Source organism: Hemiscyllium ocellatum, chromosome 39 (genome assembly GCF_020745735.1).
Source record: "Hemiscyllium ocellatum isolate sHemOce1 chromosome 39, sHemOce1.pat.X.cur, whole genome shotgun sequence".
NCBI classification, from domain to species: Eukaryota; Metazoa; Chordata; class Chondrichthyes; order Orectolobiformes; family Hemiscylliidae; genus Hemiscyllium; species Hemiscyllium ocellatum.
This window is the reverse complement of record NC_083439.1, coordinates 18668460-18691032: the sequence shown is the minus strand read 5'-3', so window position 1 is coordinate 18691032 and position 22573 is coordinate 18668460. Positions and strand designations below refer to the sequence as shown.

At 39.8% G+C, this 22573-nt stretch overlaps 1 protein-coding gene across 1 annotated transcript in view; it reads left to right on the top strand.

Moving 5' to 3' along the window:
* atosa (atos homolog A) overlaps positions 1–22573 on the top strand; it is a 70257-nt gene that overhangs the window by 12940 nt on the left and 34744 nt on the right. The window contains exons 2-3 of the mRNA XM_060853046.1: positions 21885–22069; positions 22255–22460. Of these exons, the coding sequence (XP_060709029.1) occupies positions 22318–22460 (143 nt within the window). The 5' untranslated portion in view covers positions 21885–22069; positions 22255–22317. The remainder of the gene's footprint in view (positions 1–21884; positions 22070–22254; positions 22461–22573) is intronic.

Sequence of the window (22573 nt, the reverse complement as noted above, 5' to 3'; positions counted from 1 at the left end):
CTTTCCCGAGAGTTTTACACACTTGATGCAACTGCAGACACCAACTTCTGTGAACAAGCAAAATTCTATTAAGCACAGTAAGAACAAGCTTTCTGGAGAAACCCTTTAACACACTTCACAGGGCTCGTGGAGCCGTGTCGAGAGCTCTCTGAACAAAGGAAACAGTCCATTCTTTACCCAAAAATCTTTACACCACAGTCCGTAATGCCCACATGACAACTCACAGCCATCCCCTCTCCCCAGTCACATGCCCTCAAGACTCAATGCAGTGACCACATCATTTCCAGAAAAAATACAATGTAAACCATTCCTTAATGATCAAATCTATTGTGAATTTTTTTTAACTACAGGGGAGAAGTCAAAATTCCAATTGGATTTTTCTTATTGACTTTGAAGAGGATGATGATGTAATTCTTTTACTCTGAATAACTAGAAAATGGCCATGCAAATGGCTCTGAATGGCAAGGATGGGAATGTAAATTCCTTACAGTCGTCTACCTGTAAGACCGAGACATCCCACCCTAGCCTTGGGACATCCAATTTTCTGCAGGTCAGCACAGCAAATTAACTCTTTAATATCTCAACTGTAAGGCTGTAATCATCATTTCCCTTCTAATAAAAGGAGTACTGACAACAAGTTTTGTCCGCATATATAAAGTTATTGAATACTTTGGAATTATGTATGAAGTGGACAAAAGACTGTACTCAGTACAGCAAATTCAAGCTAGCTTGGCTGAGTGAATCAAACTGCAATGTATTGTGTACTTTTATTGAAACATTCTTTCAATGTATACTGTTCAGAATAGAAATTGTGGAGGAGTAGAAGGGTATCCAGATAAACAAATAATTAGAATCCAACGCACAAGTACAAACTAATCAGAAAAGCTGGTGGAATGTTGGCTTTTATCGCAAGGGTTGGAATACAAAGGAGGAAGCTATGCTTGAGATGAGCCCTCATCAGGGACCTTCTGGAATACAATGTTTGATTCTGAGCACCTCATATCAAAGGAGGGCTGTTGACATTAAAGGGATGGGGGTGACAGAGGAAACGTTGTAAAGGTTAAGTTATGGGGACAGGTTGCATAAATTAATACTGTGTTCTTTTAAATTGAGAAGAATGAGAACTAATTGAGTGGAAATACAATATTAAAAACTAGAAGTATTTAATAGATACTGAAAACCTATTTCTTCTTCAAAGAGAATTCATAGGAGAGGAATGTAATGTCTACACTGGAGATGGCTAATTCAGACATCTGAATTGAGATAGTGCTTATATTTTCATAACATGTAATGGAAAACTGTTGTTCCGTTATTTAGAAGACCTGGATGCTGTGACAATTACCTGGCATTGACTAATTTTTGTTAATCATAAGCATTGAGTGTTACGGTTCAAAGGCAAGCAAACAGATTTGAGGTATCTATCAGCCATGGTCTAATTAAATAATGGAATAAGCTTGAGTGGCTAAAATATGTGGTTCCTACTGAACTAAATTGGCAGCTTTGCTCTACTTCCACTGTCAAAATAACAATAATACAATTGTGACAAACTTGTAGTGCTCCTTTTTCACATTTGGGTGGTTGGAGGGAATGTGATGCCACTTTTCACTCTAGAAGATGTTTATGCTTTAGCTGCGCATAGAACATGGTTTATTTTGATTCATCTGTCATAGTAACAGAGCTGCAGCATTTGGTCAGAAGCATTTAAATTATTTCTCCTACTGTCCTGAAGTTTCCTGTTTGACTTTCATTAGATTTCCAAATCCTCCCTTAATCTCTGGGTTACATGAATGTTAAACTTGTATCATTAAATCTTTTTCTTTGGCATATCAACTTGTGTATCACTTAATAATCTAACCGTTCTAATCAATCATATTTTGTAAATTATTTGCATTGAATTTGTACAATTTGTTGAATCTTGACAACATAACTTTTGAATACTTTTATGATCCCAACTGACATTATTAGATTACTTAGTGTGGAAACGGGCCCTTCAGCCCAACAAGTCCACACCGACCCGCCGAAGCGCAACCCACCCATACCCCTACATTTACCCCTTACATAACACTACGGGCAATTTAGCTTGGCCAATTCACCTGACTCGCACATCTTTGGACTGTGGGAGGAAACCGGAGCACCCGGAGGAAACCCATGCAGACACGGGGAGAACGTGCAAACTCCACACAGTCGGTCGCCTGAGTCGGGAACTGAACCCGGGTCTCAGGCGCTGTGATGCAGCAGTGCTAACCACTGTGCCACCGTGCCGCCCACTAACAAGTCAGTCAGAATCTAGCCTGAAATATAGCTAAAAAGATCATTTTTTTTGGTTTAGTTCACAAGGTGGTCTTTAACTGAAACACAGCCAGATCTGGCTTTAACAATAAAACAGAAGTTTATTACACAACAGAAGATAAAATAGAATAAACTGAGCTATTTGCATATAACACATTTAAATTACAATATTTGATCTATCCCAACAGCAGCATTTCACTGTACTCGATGTTTTTTGCCTCCATTACAAATGACTGATAGTCTCATTCTTGCATTGGTATTGGTATATAGCAACTGTAAAATCACCAAGAAAATTGAACAGACAATTAGACTGAGAATGCTCTCACACTGCAAACTAGGAAGGGCAAAAACACCCATTTTTAAAAAAAGCATAAAGCATGAGTAAAAGAATGGGGTCAGGATTGCGATGTCTGAAAAGGATTAATTGGAAGCTAATTTTTCAGCTTTTAAAATATAATTTTTAATATTTAGTATTTTTATTCATCAACAGTGCAGGTCAGGTGAATCGGCCATGCTAAATTGCCAATAATGTTAGATACATTAGTCAGATGGAAATGGGACTGGGTGGGTTACTCTTCGGAGGGTTGGTGTGGACTTGTCGGGTCGAAGGGCCTGTTTCCACTCTAGGGCATCTAATCTAATCTACAAATGGTAATGACACTATAGACATCTAAAACATACGTTTTCCAGTTGTACAGTTATAACTATGACACGATTGTCATGGACCAGACCAGACTCCCTCAAAACATTTCAAGAAAGTAGCCCAGACCCTAACTTTGCGAGTTGTTTTAAGCAGGTATAAGTGGATATCCCAGGAAAGATGCAGCTTGTCACACCACTCAGTTTTAAACAAAACAGAATTTATTTACAAGATTACTGAATGTAACACAAACAAAAGAAAACAGAATACAGAGTCACTTAACCTATCCAAAAGCCCAGAGACTCCATCAACTTAATGATGCTGTTCCAAATTCCTGCAACAATCCCCATAAACACCCCTTGGTAAACAAGGTAAAATCAAACACAGGACCTTAGTGGACAGAGAGAGATGGCAGCATGGAATACATTCTTCCTTGTAGCTGTTTCTTGGATCAGCAGCCTCTAACTGGCCTGACCTCTTTTTCAGTTTACAGCCAGGCTGCTTCAAATCAAATCAAACCAAACCAGAGAAAAGCTGAGCTGGGAGAACTGGCCACTCTCCTTTCAGTGTACGTGTTTTTTATTTAACTTGAAAGCCTTATACCTGAGGCAGTATCTGTTAGCTATAATCAAATTGGTGCTAAAACCCATTCAAGCCAGACTTTTCGGAATTACTGCTTTTATGATCTCTCTGGAGGAAAACAAAAGCTAAGGATAGCATAAACATGTTAAAGGAGCAGCATCATCACATGATAAATCATTAAAAACTCAAGTACCCCTTAAGTTGTAACATTTTCGTAGTGGAAGATGATGGTTTAGAGATATTATAGTTGGATTGTTAATCTGGAGACCCAGGTAATTTTCTGGGGATCTGCAATAGCAGATGATGGAATTGGAATTCAGTTTTTAAAATCTGGAATTAAGAGTTTAATGATGAGCATTGTTGATTGTCAGGACAAACCCTTCTGGTTCACTATTGTCCTTTAGGGAAGGAAACCACTGCTGGTCTCCATGCTACTCCAGACCTTCAGCAATGTGGTTGACTGTTCACTGCCCAATGGACAATGAATACCTGCCCTAGCCAGCGATGCCTTATCCCATGAATGAGTTTTTTAAAAAAAATTGTTGCTGTAAACGAAAATTATATGTCAGGTTGAATTCTGTGTCAAATCACTGCTTTCAGTTTAATTTTTATTTGTGAAGACTTCAACAGTGGATTCTTTTTTAGGACCAAGATATCCTCAACAGCACTTTCCAAATTTTCACATTTAACTGTACATTTACAAACTACTGTTGCTGTCATTTTGAATAACAACAAAGTTTTGTGATTATTAAGGCCACAAAATGTGGGCCAGTGTTCTCAAATGTCCAAAATGTGAGATATTAACTCAATCTGCAAATGAGATTGAATTCAAATGCATATTTTCACTTGTTCTGGGCTGTTCAATTTCTCAGAAGTGTTTGAAAGTGTAAAGCCGACACTGTTAATTTCAGCTCGGTAAATTTTTTAAAAATGAGCCATTTAATATAAAATCTTCAAAATTTGAAACCAACGTAGTCATATTGATTAAAAATTCAATTCAAGGAGCTCTTGTGGCACAGCAGTTGTGTTCTTATCTCTGGGTCAGAAGGCCCGACTTCAAGTCCCACCTGCACCAGAGATGTATAATAATATATCTGAACAAGTTGATTAGAAATATCTAAAATCTAAGTTAACATACCCAATCGGCATAGACTTATAAAAATCATAATTTAGCATCTAAATAAGCAGATTTTTTAATATTCACTTGCAAGACATAGGAGTTGCAGATTGGGCAGCATTTAATACCTATCTCGAGCTTTTATTCCTTGAGGAGGTGGAGGGAACTGCTTTGTTGAAGAACTGCAGTCCATGTGCCATAGGTAAACCCATAATGTCATTAGGGAAGGAATTCAAGTGTTACATTCTTTTCCCAAGGTTTCGCACATGAGATGTAGTTTGTACACACCAACCTCTGCAAACAATTAAAGTTTATTAAAGCTTATACAAGCTAGGTGATCCCCTTTGACCCCCCCCCCACCTTGTCCCTCTAGATTGAAGGTGGATATGGGTTTAAAAGGTGTTCTCTAAGGCTCTTTGGTGAATTTCAGTAGTGCATCTTGTAGATAGTAATAGCGATGTGTACTGAGCATCAGTGATTGAATGCTTATGGATGCGGGCTGATTTTTCCTGGGTGGTATCAAGCTTGAGTGTTGTTGGAGCTGCACCCATTTCGGCAAGTGGGAATTATTCCATCACACCTCCGACTTGTGCCTTGTAGATGGGGAACAGGCTTCGGAAAGTCAGAAAGGGAATTCTCGTTGCAGCATTTGCTCCTGATCTCTTGTAGCCATTGTATTTGTATGGAGAGTCCAGCTGAGTTTCTGGCCAAAGTTAACCCCCATGATGTTAATTGTAGGGACGTTAGTGATAGTAATGCCATTGAATAATATGAGACATTGAATTAGATTGTTATTGATTAATTAGATTGGAGATAGTTATTGCCTGGCATGGGGTCTGAAGTCAGATAGTAACTACTTCACTATCTGAGGAGTGCTGAATATTGTACAATCATCGGTGACAGTCTCCACTTATGATGGAGGGAAGGTTTTTGGTGAAGTACCTGAAGATGGCTGGGTTAGGACACTATTCTGAGGAGCTCCTGCAGAGATGTCTTAGAGCTGAGATGACTGACTTCCAATAACCATAATCATCTTCCTGTGCACACAAGCATATCAAAAACGTTCACAAGCCAACCACGTTGTTTCAGCTTGGGGACCCCAGCCGGTTAATGGTGACCTTTAATACTTCACTGACACCATCAGAAATTCTGAAGCCTTTACCACTATCCAAGTATTACGTCCCAAAAGGAATGGACAATATGCATTTTCTTCCAAGGTTGATACTGGTGCAAGAGCAAATATTAACCTTTTACACATTTCGCAGCGATGTACTCAGGAAGTTGGCACAATGTGGCACAATTCATGCAGGATAAACAGTTGTTTACAACTGTCTGACATCCAATACATTGACATTATTTGTCTTGCATGTCATTGTGGATTGTCCATATGACACCTAAAACTTTATTTAAAAGCAAACAATCTCACTTGTGCACTCTGGCAGACCAATAATGGTCTTAATTTCAACAATGTAAAACGCTTCTGCTGAAGTTAAATGGGGGTCTGTTCAGTTATTGGACCCTCCCAGTACTTCAATTATATAAGACCATAAGAAATAGGAGAGAAAGTAAGACCATTTGGCCCATCGAGTCACTCCACCATTCAATCATGGCTGAAGGGCATTTTAACGCCACTTACCCACGCTCTCTCCGTATCCCTTAATTCCTTGCGAGATTAAGAATTTATCAATCTCTGCCTTGAAGACACCAAACATCCTGGCCTCCACTGCACTCTGCGGCAGTGAATTCCACAGGTCCACCACACTCTGGCTGAAGAAATGCCTCCTCATTTCCGTTTTAAATTGACCTCCTCTAATTCTAAAGCTGTGCCCACAAGTCCCAGTATCCCTGCCTGACGGAAACAAATTCCCAGCGTCCACCCTTTCTAAGCCATGTATTATCTTGTAAGTTTCTATTAGAACTTCCCTCACCTTTTAAACTCTAATGAATACAATCCCAGGATCCTCAGCCATGCATCTTATGTTAGGCCTACCATTCCAAGGATCATCTGTGTGAATCTCTGCTGGACATGCTCCAATGCAAGTATGTCCTTCCTGAGGTGTGGGACCCAAAACAGTATTGTAAATGGGGCCTAACCAGAGCTTTATAAAGTCTCAGTCGCACATCACTGCTTTTACATTCCAACCCTCTTGAGATAAATGACAACATTACATTTTCTTTCTTAACCACGGACTCGACCTGCAAGTCAACTTTTAGAGAATCCTGGACTAGCACTCCCAGATCCCTTTTATACTTTGGCTTTATGAATTTTCTCACCGTTTATAAAATAGTCCATGCCTGTGTTCTTTTTTCCAAAGTGCAAGACTCGCATCTGCTCACATTGAATTTCATCAGCCATTTCTTGGACTATTCACCGAAAAGTAAATATAGTTGTGTACAATTAAGAAATGCCCCATGGAGTCTGGGTTGTTCTGCTGGCTTATTTTTCCATATGGGCTTCTGTAAAGGCAGGTGAGACTTTTTTAAATTTCAAAACTGTACTTTAGTCATAAAACACACGTACACAATGTCACTGACCAGTTTGGTTTGGTACAGTAGCATATGAAGAAAACAAACAAACATTGGAGTCTGACTCTATCAAACAGATAAACCTCGTGTAGTGAAAAGTTTTCTCTGATTAACCTCTTTGGCGATGTTGTTATCTCTGAACTTCAAGCTGGGCCTCCTGGTCTAGGGGTAGAAACACTACCAATGTACCACAAGAATTCCTCAAGTTTTCATCTGCTGCAATTCCAATTTACACCTAAAGTGAAGCTGTTTCACATTGATGCAAATAACCATTAATTTAAGTTTTTAAATATAATAGATAAGAATGTTTTCAAAAAGGAAGCTCTTTTAAATTCTGTAGAGTTAATTCGCACTATATGAATAATAAAAACAAGTTTGTTAATACTTTATGTAGCTATGGATGCAACTTAACTGACTAAGAACATACAGCAATGCAGCAGTTTAATTCAGCTGTAACATTTATTCATAAATGTAATTGTCATGCCATAAATTTCTTGATCAATTCTTAAGTGACAGAATAACCCCACATAAATCCTTGATATAGTGCTGACCTTGCACAATTAATCCTTGGTATTTTGCACCCAGAATTACATTCTTTAATCACAACATCAATAATGTACATGCTGCAAAAATGATTTAATTAACCATACCCCAACTGATAGCCATGCTTAACTTGTAATAAGGTTGATTTTTAGAAACATTAACCGTAGTACTATATTTGAGTTCAGCTGATTTTTTTTAGTTCACAAGATTGCGTGTCTCTGACTAGGCCAGCACTTACTCCCATCTCTGATTGCCCAGAGGACAGTCAAACATAGGTCAGACTGTCTGGAATCACGTGTATGCTAGACTGAGTAAGGACAGCAGATTTCATTCCCTAAAGGACATAAGTGAACCAGATAGATTTTCTGACATTCAACAATGGGTTCATAGTTATCGTTAGACTTTTAATTCCACATTTATTTTTAATTGAATTCAAATTCCATGAGAATATTACCTATGTCCTTGGATTAACAGTCCAGCAAAATATCACTCTGTATCATCTCCTACTTCTAGAACTGGATTCTTGTGTCTTTTGTACACAGAATTTGTTTTCAGGCACTTATAACTCCTGGTCTTTCTCCATTTTGTTGTCACTGGTTGTTTCTGTGTTCCCTAGATACTGTAGTTCTGCAGCAATAGGGTAGAAACTTAGTCAAATGCAACTTGCTTTTCATTCATTCACACTTGGATTTATCACAAGAAATTTCCTTGATGCAGAGGAATCTAGATTATCCGGCATTCAAATTTCGAATTATTCAAACAAGATTGCAAGGTCCCGATGCTTGGCTAAACTGTTATCCAGCATTCGATTATCCAAACAAAATATTCCCTGCCTGTCAGTTAGATAATCAAGGTTCCTCTGTATACTGTGGGCCATCAAATCTTTGCAGTTTAATTTTGAGTTTATTTTGAGCTATACAGAGAAATCTTTATAAAGCACTTTCAAATTCCTAAGTCTGGAGAAATTTTCAAATCTGGCCCAGCCCATGTACGGGGTAGGGGCTCTTGCAAGGCTCTTCTATAAACTTGCCAGTTATGTGAATAAGTTCATTTCATATTTTTAGGGGATTGTAATTTGACTGCTGTTATACTGTTAATTTTTTGGTTATGTACATTTAATTGGCTGAAGAACAAGTTTAAGGAATCAGTCTGAAGAAACCAGTTAATTACTGTGTGTTTAAGCAGTGTTTAAACTTTAAGCTTTTTGTCTTTGTTTCCAAATTGAAAAGATAGGAAGGAACCAAGTTGTGAGGCTACAGGAAAAACTTGATCTAGGACTGAAGTAGAAATTTTCTGTTTAATTTTTAAAGGTATGTCAGTAGAAATAAATGAAATGTATACTTAGCAACAATTTGAGTTGATATTGTACGTTAGCGGTTGGCGCAAAGGTGCTTGAGAAATAGAATGGATGTAATGAAATTTGGTAAACATTTTGAAGGCAGCAGGAACAAGTGAAGAGTGGAAGTTGACAGTGTTGCTAAGATGGATGCAAATAGTCTTCATGATGAACGCGTTGAAGAGTCTGATTCAAGTATGAACAAGCAGCCAGAGATGTGATTTAGGCGGCGGCGCTGATTAAAACAAAACTTTGTCAAAGCTGATGGAAACCTTTGTCCCATAAAGACTGCTCTCCTCCTTTAATGTGAGGCAAGCAACATCACAACTTTGAAGTTGTTAAGGTGTGAATGCCTTAAGATTCAATGTCAATGGGTGAGTGGGGGTGGGGATGAAGGTGATAAGCCAGAGAGGAAAGGAAGATAGGCAGGTAGGACAGGTCATGAGAGCAGTGCTGAGCTGGAAGGCTGGAGCTGGGTTGAGGTGGGGAAGGGGAAATGAGGAAACTGGTGAAATCCACATTGATGCTATAGGGTTGAAGTGTTTATAGGCAGAAGATGAGGCATTCTTCCTGCAGGCGTCGGGTGGTGAGGCAGCAGAGGTGGAGGAGGCCCAGGACCTGCATGTTCTTGGCAGAGTGGGAGGGAGAGTTGAAATGTTGGGCCACGGGGGGGTGGGGTTAATTGGTGCAGGTGTCTCGCAGATGTTCCCTGAAGTGCTCTGCTAGGAGGCGTCCAGTCTCCCCAATGTAGAGGAGACCACATTGGAAGCAACGAATACAATAAATGATATTTGTGGATGTGCAGGTGAAGTGGAAGGGACTACTGGGGACGTCAGGAGAGGAAGAAACGGAGGGCTTGGAGGCCCTGTTCATGGCAGTTGGAGGTGTAGAGGGATTGGATATCCATGGTGAAGATGAGGCGTTGGGCGTCGGGAAACAGAAGTCTTGGAAGAGGTGGAGGGCAACGTTCACCCATTGTACTCTTTGCTACCCTCCTCTCTGACCTATCACCTCCATCCCCACCCCCATTCACCTATTGTACTCTATGCTACTTTCTCCCAACCGCCACCCCTCTCATTTATCTCTCCACTCTGCAGCACCCTGCCTCTATTCCTGATGAAGGGCTTTTGCCCAAAACGTCGATTTTCCTGCTCCTCGAATGCTGCCTGACCTGCTGTGTTTTCTAGCACCGCTCTAATATAGAGAAAGATGCTAACGTCAAATTCACCCAAATGTTACGAGAAGTGCATTAAAATGATTTCTAACCTACCCTGATCTCTGTTCACTATAGATTGAAGTAAAATATTCTGCTTACCCATCTAAATGGACAGCCAAATGTAGAAAAGAAAATCAAAAGTGGATAAATAGAGGTTCGCCACGGATCCTGGCCCTGATGATCTATGACAGAATTTACATTGTACTCAATTGCATTGAATAAATGATAACTTGCCAGTGTCTGAAGTATCAGTATTATCTGCCACAGGTTTGCACCCTATCAGCAATTGTTGAAAAGAGAGGATGTCACGTTGTTCTGAGTTTAAATTGAGGTCACTGGGACAATCATTTGAGAAGCTTCGTGTACATGATTTTTGTCGATAAATAACTTCAAAAGCTTACATCATGTGTTATGCACAGTATTTAACAGGGGTTCAGGAAGTTGTCTAAAATACAGTGCTTAAATCATGATTATTGCAGTGACAAGTAAGTTTTGTATCTGTTTTTCTCGTCAACCTACACATGTCTGGAGCAGGTGGGACTAAGTATTTTATAATATATATTTTATATACACACACATATATATGCTTTTGAAAATCTAGCAAGATTTTTGTGGAAGTTGATGTGCCATCTATACTAAAATGGAATTTGATGAAAAGGCACACCAAGTTACTTCTGATGAATAAAAGTTGATACTGTATTTAGTTTGACCCTTCAACTTCTGAAACAATATATTGTAACTATCAGCCATAACATGGTTTGTTTAATACTCGTTTAATTTAAAATTCCTGCAACAGCATCAACTTTCATGGTTCCTTTATTTGGAAAGAGAGTGGATTAACTGAAAATTGCTCTGTCATTGGACTTCTGCGACTGGCTAAGAGCAGTTATGTTTTGCTATCCGAATTGGTACTGCAAACAGTTCTTCCTGCACTCACCAGGGAGCAGGAGTGCTTTGTTGCTGTGTCCTACTGAGCAAAGTTGTACTGTAATTGTCAACCAAGACTGAGATCTGAACTCTTGGTGTTAGAATAGGGAATGAAAAATCACGAATCCAGAAAATGTATGTGGCAGTCTGCTTTCAGTGTTTGCTATGATGGGCGGTGTAAAGTTATTATAAAGCATTACACACAAGTAAGCTGATAGTGTCAAATCACTACAAGGAAATATACAAAGTTAGATTTACTTAAGTAATCTGTAAATTCTTTTTTGCATTGACGTTGTGTTATTGACTAAACCATTTTCAGATGTTGAAGCCTTTCCTGCTGTTAACTGCATTTTTAAAAAAAGTTGTTTTATTTGAAGGAAAAGTAGTAGGTATGAACCTAGTTAGTGGGTGGCACGGTGGCACAGTGGTTAGCACTGCTGCTTCACAGCACCAGAGACCCAGGTTCAATTCCCCCCTTAGGCGACCTCCTGTGAGGAGTTTGCACATTCTTCTCATGTCTGCGTGGGTTTCCTCCGGGTGCTCCGGTTTCCTCCCACAGTCCAAAAATGTGCGGGTTAGGTGAATTGGCCATGCTAAATTGCCCGTAGTATTAGGTGAAGGGGTAAATGTAGGGGAATGGGTCTGAGGGACTGGGTGGGTTGTGCTTCGGTGGGTCGATGTGGACTTGTTGGGCCGAAGGGCCTGTTTCCACACTGTAAGTAATCTAATCTAATCAGTTCTAGAACTGAAGCCACCTGTTAATTCAACATGTAGAAAATGTAATTAATTTTCAAAATCAAAATTTTGTTTTGTTTCTCATACGAAAAGACATTCTTAGTCTACATTTTTAATTTTTCAAGTTATATTTACCTATATGAATTATAGTATGTCATAAACAGAATGTCCTTAAGTACAAAACAATTTGTAACTTTATAACTTGCTTACATTGGTTTTAGAGTTTTAGATGATTCAGTATGTGCTGGGTTGCCAATAATGACTAATATCATTACAAAAATAAGATTCTTAGGTGCTTCTAACTATTGTCAATTACATGGTACTGCAGAGTTAACAGATGTTTAACTGTGTGGGTTTTCTTTAAATTTAGAATGCTTCCAAAGTTATTACCAAACTATTGTTCTGTCTATAAAGATCTCACTTGTCATTGTTACAAATATTGTATCTATCCAGTTTTTGTCAGGTTGTACAGATTTAGGGCGGCACAGTGGTTAGCACTGCTGCCTCACAGCGCCAGAGACCTGGGTTCAATTCCTGACTCAGGCAACTGACTGACTGTGTGGAGTTTGCACATTCTCCCCGTGTGCGCGTGGGTCTCCTCCGGGTGCTCCGGTTTCCTCCCACAGTCCAAAGATGTGCAGGTCAGGTGAATTGGCCATGCTAAATTGCCCGTAGTGTTAGGTAAAGGGGTAAATGTAGGGGAATGAGTGGGTTGCGCTTCGGTGGGTCGGTGTGGACTTGTTGGGCCGAAGGGCTTGTTTCCACATTGTAAGTAATCTAATCTAAAAATCAAGAAATGTACTATCGTAAAACAAAACTCGCAGATTTGCTATTTGGAGTTTGAAGCTTTCTTAGCCGATGATTTATATAAAGTCTGTGTCCTGTACATTTAACTTGTTTACTTTGGAAATTACTATGCAATATGTAAAATTATAGGACTGCAGCCTTTAAATGCACACATCAAAACTGCACTACTCAATAATTAAAATATTTTTATATCTCCGCATTCTAATGTAATTGGATGATGAAGTTTTATATTCAAAAATAAACCACGACAGTCTTGATTATCATAATAGTTACTTGATACATTGCCCCCTTCACTCCATAACCTGCTCTGACTGCACAGACTCCACCCTGATCTGTCTGGCTTCAATACAGCTGCAGCCCTTTTGTGTCAATGGTACCATGCTTTCAGCTTTTTAAGGGTCCCATTGATTTACGTCCCTGACCATCATCTCCTGCCCACTTCCTTTATCTCCGTTTAAGATTGTGTTTTTGTTGAAGTTTTTCTTAGCTAGCTGTCTTAATTTCTCCTCTTTCTTTTGGCTTGGTCTCCATTTTGCTCACATTCTGTGAAGGGCCGTGTAACATCTCCTACATTGTTGGAGACTCAATAAATGCAAGCAGATATATCTGATTCGCAAAGGATTGTTGATACTGGTGTGAATGCACTCTGTCATATGGCTGAATCATGTCTTCTGCTTAAGTATTGGATATACAATGTGTATTAGGCTGGAGCAGAAAAATAATAATTCATATACCTGTTGTAGGATTCACCTGACGATAGTGTAGCCACATATATCATTAATGTGAACATTTAAAAGATAAATTTGACTTACTAAGATTCTGTAAGAAGAAGTAATCTTTTTGAATTTTAAAGTAATTTCAATAATACTTAGTTTATGTTATAAACTTGGCTAAAGCAATACTAAAACATAGGGTGTGTTCTGTTTGAGGTTAAGTATTCCCAGTTGTCTGCATTCTCAATTATATGAACATGCTTCATCAGCTAGTTGGTTTGTTTATTTTGTTGCATGAGATACCCACTGAACGGCACTGGTCTTGTACTTCATTACCTGAAAACAAAGCTTTATTCTCTCTTATTGCCAAGTGTGACATTGATATTGAGGTAATCCTGTTTCGGATGTGTATGGTATTGGTTATATTAATGTGGGGTAAAATATCTGTTAAGTGATGTGCCTGTTCCTCTTGCTGTTTGTTGTTTTGTTACATTGCATTTAAGCTCTTTTCTGTTTTACTTTGTCCTTTGAAAAGTTTTTTTTGATTCTTCAGTTTCAAGTGTGTATTCAGAGACGTTATCAATTTCCAGTGAATGCAAACTACAAATCAATCCACGTTTTTAAAAAAACTGCCTTTACTGCAACGAAATCTTTGTGACCTTCTGTCTGTTAATACTTTATTAATGAGTAGTAATTTATTTACTGTGTTTAGCAGTATGTACTGTTTCTAAGGCTTGCGTTTCTGTGAGGAGAAAGTGAGGACTGCAGATGCTGGAGATCAGAGCTAAAAAATGTGTTGCTGGAAAAGCGCAGCAGGTCAGGCAGCATCCAAGGAGCAGAAGAATCAATGCTGCCTGACCTATTGCACTTTTCCAGCAACACATTTTCCAGCTGTGTTTCTGTGATCCCAGTACCTGCCTGAGTATATAAATAGTTGTGTAATTAATTGTGGCTGTTTGAGGAAGTAAAGACATTTAAAACTCACCCATTCCTAAATTATTGTTTTTCTCTTTATACTACACACCCCGATCATCACCATAATGCAGTATGAATTAAAGTAATGGAAGTACTCGGAACATTAGGCAGCAAAGTGAAGAGAGAAACAGTTGATATTTCAAACTGATGTTCTTTCATTAGTAGTATCAAAAGAACACTACTAAACGGTAATTTCTATGCTGGTGAGAAGACTGGAGTCAAAATAATAGTCTCCCACGTATAAATTTTAAACAAAGTGAAGATTGCTAACTGTGGACAGATCAAATCAAATGAATAGATACATGAAAAGTAAAAAAAAAACCACAATTTTTCCTCATTAGATTGCTGATTAGCAAATCTAGTTGACTACAAATGTAGTATAAGGGGTATTAATAAAAAAAAAGCAAACTGCTGTTGAATCTGTGAAGTTTTTCACTTCATAGATAAAGGATGGTAGCATCCCGTCTGGATTGCTAGGAACCAAAACATTTGTGGATTTCAGAATAATCTTAGAACGTTTAACCATAAGTGTGAGAATTGAATAAAGTATGTACCTGAGACATCAAGTGCAGACAACACATTTTAAGTAGAAATGAAAACTATTGAAATGTTGAATTTGCCATGTTGCCAGTGTTCTTGTCCTTTTGACATTAAAAAGCACATGTGAGTGATGTGTAGACCTAGGATGTTTCTGCATTGACTTAACAAAAGCAGAGGTCAGCAAATGTAACTCATTGATTCACAGGAGTGGTGTGTTTTAACTTTGCTGTGTTTCTCTTCTGTCTGCCTGTAGTTAAGGCAACTTATCCTGTGTTAGCATCTCTGAATCATAGGCACTGGTGACTCAACCAGAAATTGTGAAGAGGGGCTTGTGTGTGTGCGCGTGCGCTCTGTGTCTGTCCTCGGAGACATCAGAAGTACACACACACAAAAAATTCTGAATGACGGTTCTGCATTTGAGAGGTTATAGGATATTATTCTAATAAGTACTGTACAAAAAGAAACCAAAGAGGAGGCTGCTGGGCTCTGTGAACTGCAAATTCTGAAACTGACAAAATGCCATCATGACCTCACCATGGAAGGCCAGGCTATTGTGTCCATAAATCACCAATCTCATTTTATCTGGTGATCTCTCGCTATAGTCTCCCTGTCCCGGACAGTCTGCTTCTACCTTCTTTCCAAAATTCACAAACCGGACTGCCCAGCCCGACACATTGTTTCTGTCTGCTTCTACCTCCCAGAACTCATCCGTTCTACCTCGACTTGATTTCTTTTCATCCCCAGTCCAATCCCTTCCCACTTGCATCTGTGATTCTTCTGACGCTTTACATCAGTTTCAAAATTTCCAGTTTGCGGGCTCCACTTTTTACCGTGGACGTGCAAAGACCAGCCCCTCATCAGGATGGTCTCAGGGCTGTCTGCTTTTTCCTGGAAAAAAAGGCCTGAACTGTCCCATGCACCACCAGCCTCCTCTGACTGGCTAAGCTTGCCATCAACTTGAACAGCTTCTCCTTTAACTCTTCCCACTTTCTTCATATCAAACGTGTGGCCATGGGTACCTGCATGGGTCTCAGTTTTGACTGTTGTCTCTTTGTGGGGTGCGTGAAACATTCCTTGTTCTGGTCCTACTCTGGCTCTCAGTCCCACGTCTTTCTCCAGGACATTAATTACATCATCAGTGCTGCATCCCTCTCTCGTTGATTGGCAGAATTTATCCATTTTGCTTTTAATTTCCACCCCAATCTCATCTTCATGTGGAGTCCTCCCTTCCCCTCCTCAACATCTGTTTCCATTTGTGGGGATAGGCTGGCCACCATTATTCCACCAACTCCCACAGATACTTCATCAGGAATGTGAGGCTGTTGAGATAAAGACCTTATGCTTGAAACGTCAACTTTCCTGCTCCCTGGATGCTGCCTGACTGGCTGACCCATTTTGACTATACAGTAGGCAGGGTGTGAGAATGTAAACAGTTGAGAGTGTGGTGCTGGAAAAAGCACAACAGGTCAGGCAGCATCCGAGAAGCAGGAGAATCGACGTTTCGGGCATAAGCCCTTCACGAATCAGGCTTATGTCCAAAACATCAATTCTGCTGCTCCTCAGATGCTGCCTGACCTGCTGTGCTTTTCCAGCACCACACTCTCGACTCTGATCTCGAGCATCTGCCGTCCTCACTGTCTCCCACTGTAAAGACACAAATACATTCTCCCAGATCCTCTGTTTCAGTTGCATTTGTTCAGACGATGCCAGCTTCTACAACAGGGCCTCTGAAATGTCTACCACCTTCCTCAACAGAGGATTCCCCACCACCATGGTTGACACGGTCCTCATTGTTCAAAGTTTGTGAGAAGATTTGTAGCTCGGGTGCTCGTTGTTGTGGTTCTGGTCACTGAGCTGAGAATTTGTGTTGCAGACATTTTGTCCCTGTCATCTAGGTGACATCCTCAGTGCTTGGGAGCCTCCTATGAAGCGCTTCTGTGATCTTTCCTCTGGCATTTGTAGTGGTTTGAATCTGCCGCTTCCGGTTGTCAGTTCCAGCTGTCCATTGCAGTGGTCGGTATATTGGATCCAGGTCGATGTGCTTATTGATTGGATCTGTGGATGAGTGCCATGCCTCTAGGAATTCCCTGGCTGTTCTCTGTTTGGCTTGTCCTATAATAGTAGTGTTGTCCCAGTTGAATTCATGTTGCTTGTCATCTGAGTGTGTGGCTACTAAGGATAGCTGGTCGTGGTGTTTTGTGGCTAGTTGGTGTTCATGGATGCGGATCGTTAGCTGTCTTCCTGTTTGTCCTATGTAGTGTTTTGTGCGGTCCTTGCATGGGGTTTTGTACACTACATTGGTTTTGCTCATGCTGGGTATCGGGTCCTTTGTCCTGGTGAGTTGTTGTCTGAGAGTGGCTGTTGGTTTGTGTGCTGTTATGAGTCCTAGTGGTCGCAGTAGTCTGGCTGTCAGTTCAGAAATGCTCTTGATGTATGGTAGTGTGGCTAGTCCTTTGAGTTGCGGCATGTCCTCGTTCCATTGTCTCTCCCTTAGGCATCTGTTGATGGAATTGCGCGGGTATCCGTTTTTGGCGAATACATTGTATAGGTGTTCTTCTTCCTCTTTTTGCAGTTCTGGTGTACTGCAGTGTGTTGTGGCCCTTTTGAATAGTGACTTGATGCAACTTCTTTTGTGTGTGTTGGGGTGGTTGCTTTCATAGTTCAGGACTTGGTCTGTGTGTGTGGCTTTCCCGTATATCTTTGTGGTGAATTCTCTGTGAGGTGTTCTCTGTACCATCACGTCTAGGAATGGGAGTTGGTTGTCCTCAGCCATGTCTGACCCATTTCCTGCACCTCAGGTCTCATTCCCTCTTTTTTTTTTCTCTCTCTCTTCCACAACCTCACCTACTATCCCACTAGCATCCACATCCAAAGGATCATTAGCTGCCATTTCTGCCACTTCCCAGTGGGATGGCAAAACCATCCAAACCACAACCCCAGGATGCTCCTAAAGCATCTGACCTTGCAGTTGCAGAAAGTGAGATATCTGCCCACTCACTTCCTCTGTCCTCACTAATCAAGGTCCCAGACACACTTTCCAGATGAAGCAGTGATTTACCTGCACCTCACTCGATCTAATTAATTGTATTTGCTTACAATGTGGTCTCCTGTAAACTGGGGAGATGAAGCACAGACTGGGCAACCACTTTGCAGAACACCCATGTTCTGTTTGCAAAAATGACCCTAATCTTCCAGTTGCCTTCCATTTCAACACACCACCGTGTTCCCTGGCTAACATCTCTGTCTTTGGTTTACTGCATTGCTCTAGAGAAGCTTAGTGCAAGCTGGAAGAACAGGACCTCATTTTCTACTTTGGAACCTTACAACTTTTTGGATTCAATATAGAGTTCAAAAATTTCAGGACTTAAATGTTTTCTCCCATATTCTTAGCCCAACCCCCACACACCAGGCCTTGTCATCGTATGGGCTACTATCGGAAACAAACCATTGTCAGCCATTCACGATTCCCATTAGCAGCTATTCATTCTCCCAAACTGACCTTTCCCTATTTCTTTGTCTGCCCAACTGATTTTCTCTCTCTCCCTTGGTTCAATCTCCACCATCGTTTACTCTTCCTTCTCTCTCTCTGCTTTCATAAGTACCAACCTTTTTCTAGCTACAATCAATTCTGAGAAGGGTCACTGCACCTGAAGGGTTAACTCTGCTTTGTCTCCACAGATGCTGCCAGACCTACTGAATTTATTCCAGCAATTTTTGTTTCTTCAAATTGTATTTTTTTGGCATTTATCTGAACTAGTTGTGCCTCAGTAAGCATGTATCTCCTTTTCATATGACAATTTCTTTGTCACTGTAAGTAACAATAACCATATTGTTAGATTAATAGTGGTTTGATAACAAGAGCCTACTGCATGAATAGTGCTTTTTGTCCTTGCCTTGAAATTTTGATTCCTATTTGTAAAATAAGTGGCTGATGAAACGCTGCTTTCAGCATATTGGTGGTTTATTTTCTATAAACTTTATTATTTTGAAAGGTGCAGTTTCCATCTAAATTTGCATCCAAAGACTGTATATTTCATGTCTTTCAAAAATGGTTTATCATTGAGATCCATATTTTGCTGTCAATTGTAAATGCGAAGAGCCCAGGTTTAGTCTCAACTCCAGGTTGTGAACCAATGGGGGCACGCAGTACAGAAACAGACAGCTGTGAAGATTCAAGCTGACATGCTGGTTTTCCAGCATCATCTTGTACCAGGCCTTTGCCCAGAGCTGGAAAGGGGGAGCAGCACTGCTACCTGTGTCAGTTGACCTTGTTGAATTCTTATTAAGCCCTATTATTAGATGCTAATTTAATGTAGCTGCCTTGGTTCGCCCTCCCAGTTACAGACCAGGAAACCAGCACTCCTGCAGGCTTTGAATTGCTCAATTCTGAGAGAAGTTCCCTTTCACAGTGGTGGACTAGCTGTTGGGAACATGTTTTTTTTTTAATTTTAAAGTCAAAATCTTGGGGTTCCCACACTTGTACCTGAAAAATCAATCTGCTGTTCCTCTGTGCTGGAGGGTATCTTATTGCCCCTTGAGCTTTGAAAGCCAACTTCCCATCTTTAATTGGATATTGCACCTACATTCTGGCCATTAATTTGGCCATTCGAGGGGAAATCACAACAGATAACTGTACATCACGCTGCACTTTTCTGACTTCCATCTTGCCTTCATGTCAGGTCCTGAATTCTGACTGAGAATTCTGCCTGTTGTGATAATTTGAATTTTTTTTTACATAGTGTCCAGAGAAGGCTGTATTATTGAGCATGTTATCATTTGGATAAGATATTAAAACAAGGCCCAACTGCCTCACTTTACTCATTTGGGTAGATGGCACGGATCCAAGAAGAGTAAGAGGAACTCCTCATAAACATTCATCATGCCACCACTGAAAGCTGATCATTCATCTCTTTTGGTAAATTTCGCAGCAAGTTCCAAAAAAAAGTAACTTCTCTTGATAAGTAAATAAATCGGAAATTTTGCCTGTTTTCCACAAAAGGAATTTGAAAACGACTAACCTTAATGTTGCAAGTGTACTCAATTTATAGGAAAGGCTTTCAGGCCAAAGATGTAAACCATTCTATTTATTTGTCTGAGAGTCTAAACAGTCAGTAATTTTTTTGGTTTATTCAAGTAATTTTTTTCAAAAAAAACCTTGTACCTAAGTTGAAAAATCCTTTTGATCTCTATCTTTGAAGAGAGCAAACTCAGAAAACCCTACAAGACAACTCAGAGGTTCTCCCCTTGGCTCTTATGTTTAAGTTAAGGCAACCCAGAGACGAGCACGAATTGAGGTAAATCTGTACTGTTGTTTGGATTCATCTATTGTAACTGTTGTCATTTATGCCTGCTTGATGTGAAATCAAGCAGCTGAATGAACAGTGTGAAGAAGTATGTGTGTATAAAATAGGGCTGCAAATATGCAGGTGTTGCTATAAACCATCATTATTGTATGAGCACAGTGAAGGCAGTGTAAGCCAACTCTATTTGAATATGGCATTCAGATTGTGTATGGAAGTACCTGATGCTACTGAACCCAAGAGGGTGTCTTCTCCAACAAACTTAAACTTTTAGCATGTTGTAAAGCAAATTGAAGAAATGTATATTCCAGACAGACCATAGTAACACTGCCTCTGCTCCTACAATGAATACAGGCTACCTTCTGTTGCATTGCATACAGAATGACTTTGAGAATTATGGATTATTTATTGCCACATATATCTAGAAATATACAGTAAAAAATGTTACCACGATCTGGCTCCGTTTGAGTTACAAAAAGAATAAAAAGAAATAGAGTTCATCTTCTGTAAAAGGGGTCTTCCAACGCAGCTTGAGGGCTTCTGCAAAGTGTCCCAGGCCTTGAGGACTCTACGCGCTACAGGCTTATCACAACCTGGTAAGCACTGCCGCAGACAACGACCCACTGAATCCCCAAGGCCTACTGCAGCCAGGACTCCTCACACTAGGCACTGCCACTGCCGCAGCTAATGACCTGCCAGCCTCCACTCTGGCTTCCCCACGATGCCAGAAAATAGAGAAATGAAAAAGATGCAAGAGAGAAGGATGCAGCCAACCTGGCGCAGACAAGCTCAGGAGCCTGAACACTACCTACCATACCGGTGTTACCATCTTGGATGTACATTTTGTTGTGATAAAGAAAGTAATTGCTGTACAATTGAATTTATGATCAGGCAGATGAATTTTTGAAGACCCCCTGGACTATATTTCTGATTCCTTTCTTTGAATTTTTCTTAACAAAATTAGTTGCAAAATGATATTTCAGTGTTATGCTTTATACCAAAAAGATAATTTGATCACAGAATTTACAGTAAAAACCACAAAGGGCTCCACAACTTGCACAATGACTGTTGCAGTAATAATTGCCATGAACTGCTGAATTTTAATTCCTGCTTCTAATTATTGGCTGGATTTGGTATCAGTTGTAACAAAGGACCCAGTATATATTCATTATGAATCCTTCACTGTGTGTGATGTGATGTAGGCATTTTGACATTCAAAGAGGAACAATGGTTTTCACAATTAGTAAATGAATGCTTTTAATCTATACTGAAGGTAATTAAGTTTCTTAGTGGTGCCTGAAATAAAATGAACAACTGCCAAACTTTAGTTTGATTTAAAAAGCCTCTGCAAGAAATCATAGGCTATTTTAGTTGTCATAAACATCTGAGATGACCACAAATGATCCTTGTCAATTTTTTACGTTTTAGTCCTGTTTTTCATTAATCGTGGTTAGCCCAGATTATGGCTCAATTTATTTATTGTGTTTCAAACATTTGCTGAGCCACTTCCTGCAGTGATTAATACTGTTTAGAATATCCAGCTTCTTCATACTAGCTCTTGTGTACAATAAGATAGGGAAGGCTAATGGGATTTATAAGGAGTCCTATGTAGTTAAATACTTATTCTTTTTCTTGCAGATACAATAGATGAGTATTTTGAATACGATGCTGAGGAGTTTTTGCTTTCCTTGACCTTGCTGATCACTGAGGGGCGCACTCCAGAATGCTCGGTGAAAGGTCGTACAGAAGGATTTCATTGCCCTCCAGCACAACTTGGACAGTCATTAAGTACAAAACACGAATGCATTGAAAAAGTGCCACAAGTATGTTCTTGTCAAACTTTTTAATAGAAGATATCCAATTCATATTAAATGTTAATTTCTCTCCAAACTAAAAACATAAATCAATAACTTGTCAATGTGGACAAGTTGGATTTTGATTGAAAAGTTTTGTTTTCACATTGGCTCATAATTTCTCTTTTATTTTATATCCCCCTGTATTTTGACAGTGTTGTCAGGCTAGAAGAACCAGGTCTCGGGTTTTGCTTCTGTGGAGGAATAATATTTCCATCATGGTTGAAGTGATGTTGCTTCCCGACTGTTGCTATAGCGACACTGACGGTCCATCCACGGAGGGGAGTGATATAAACGACCCTGCTATCAAACAGGATGCTTTGCTGCTGGAAAGGTGGTCTTTACAGTCAGTGCCCAAACAGTGAGTCTTTGTTCTTCACTATTGTAAAATGCTACCAAATTAGTGGTCATCTTATTTTCCTTCTTTTGTTTTGTGAAAAAATGAACAATGCTGTTGAAGAAAAGAATACAACA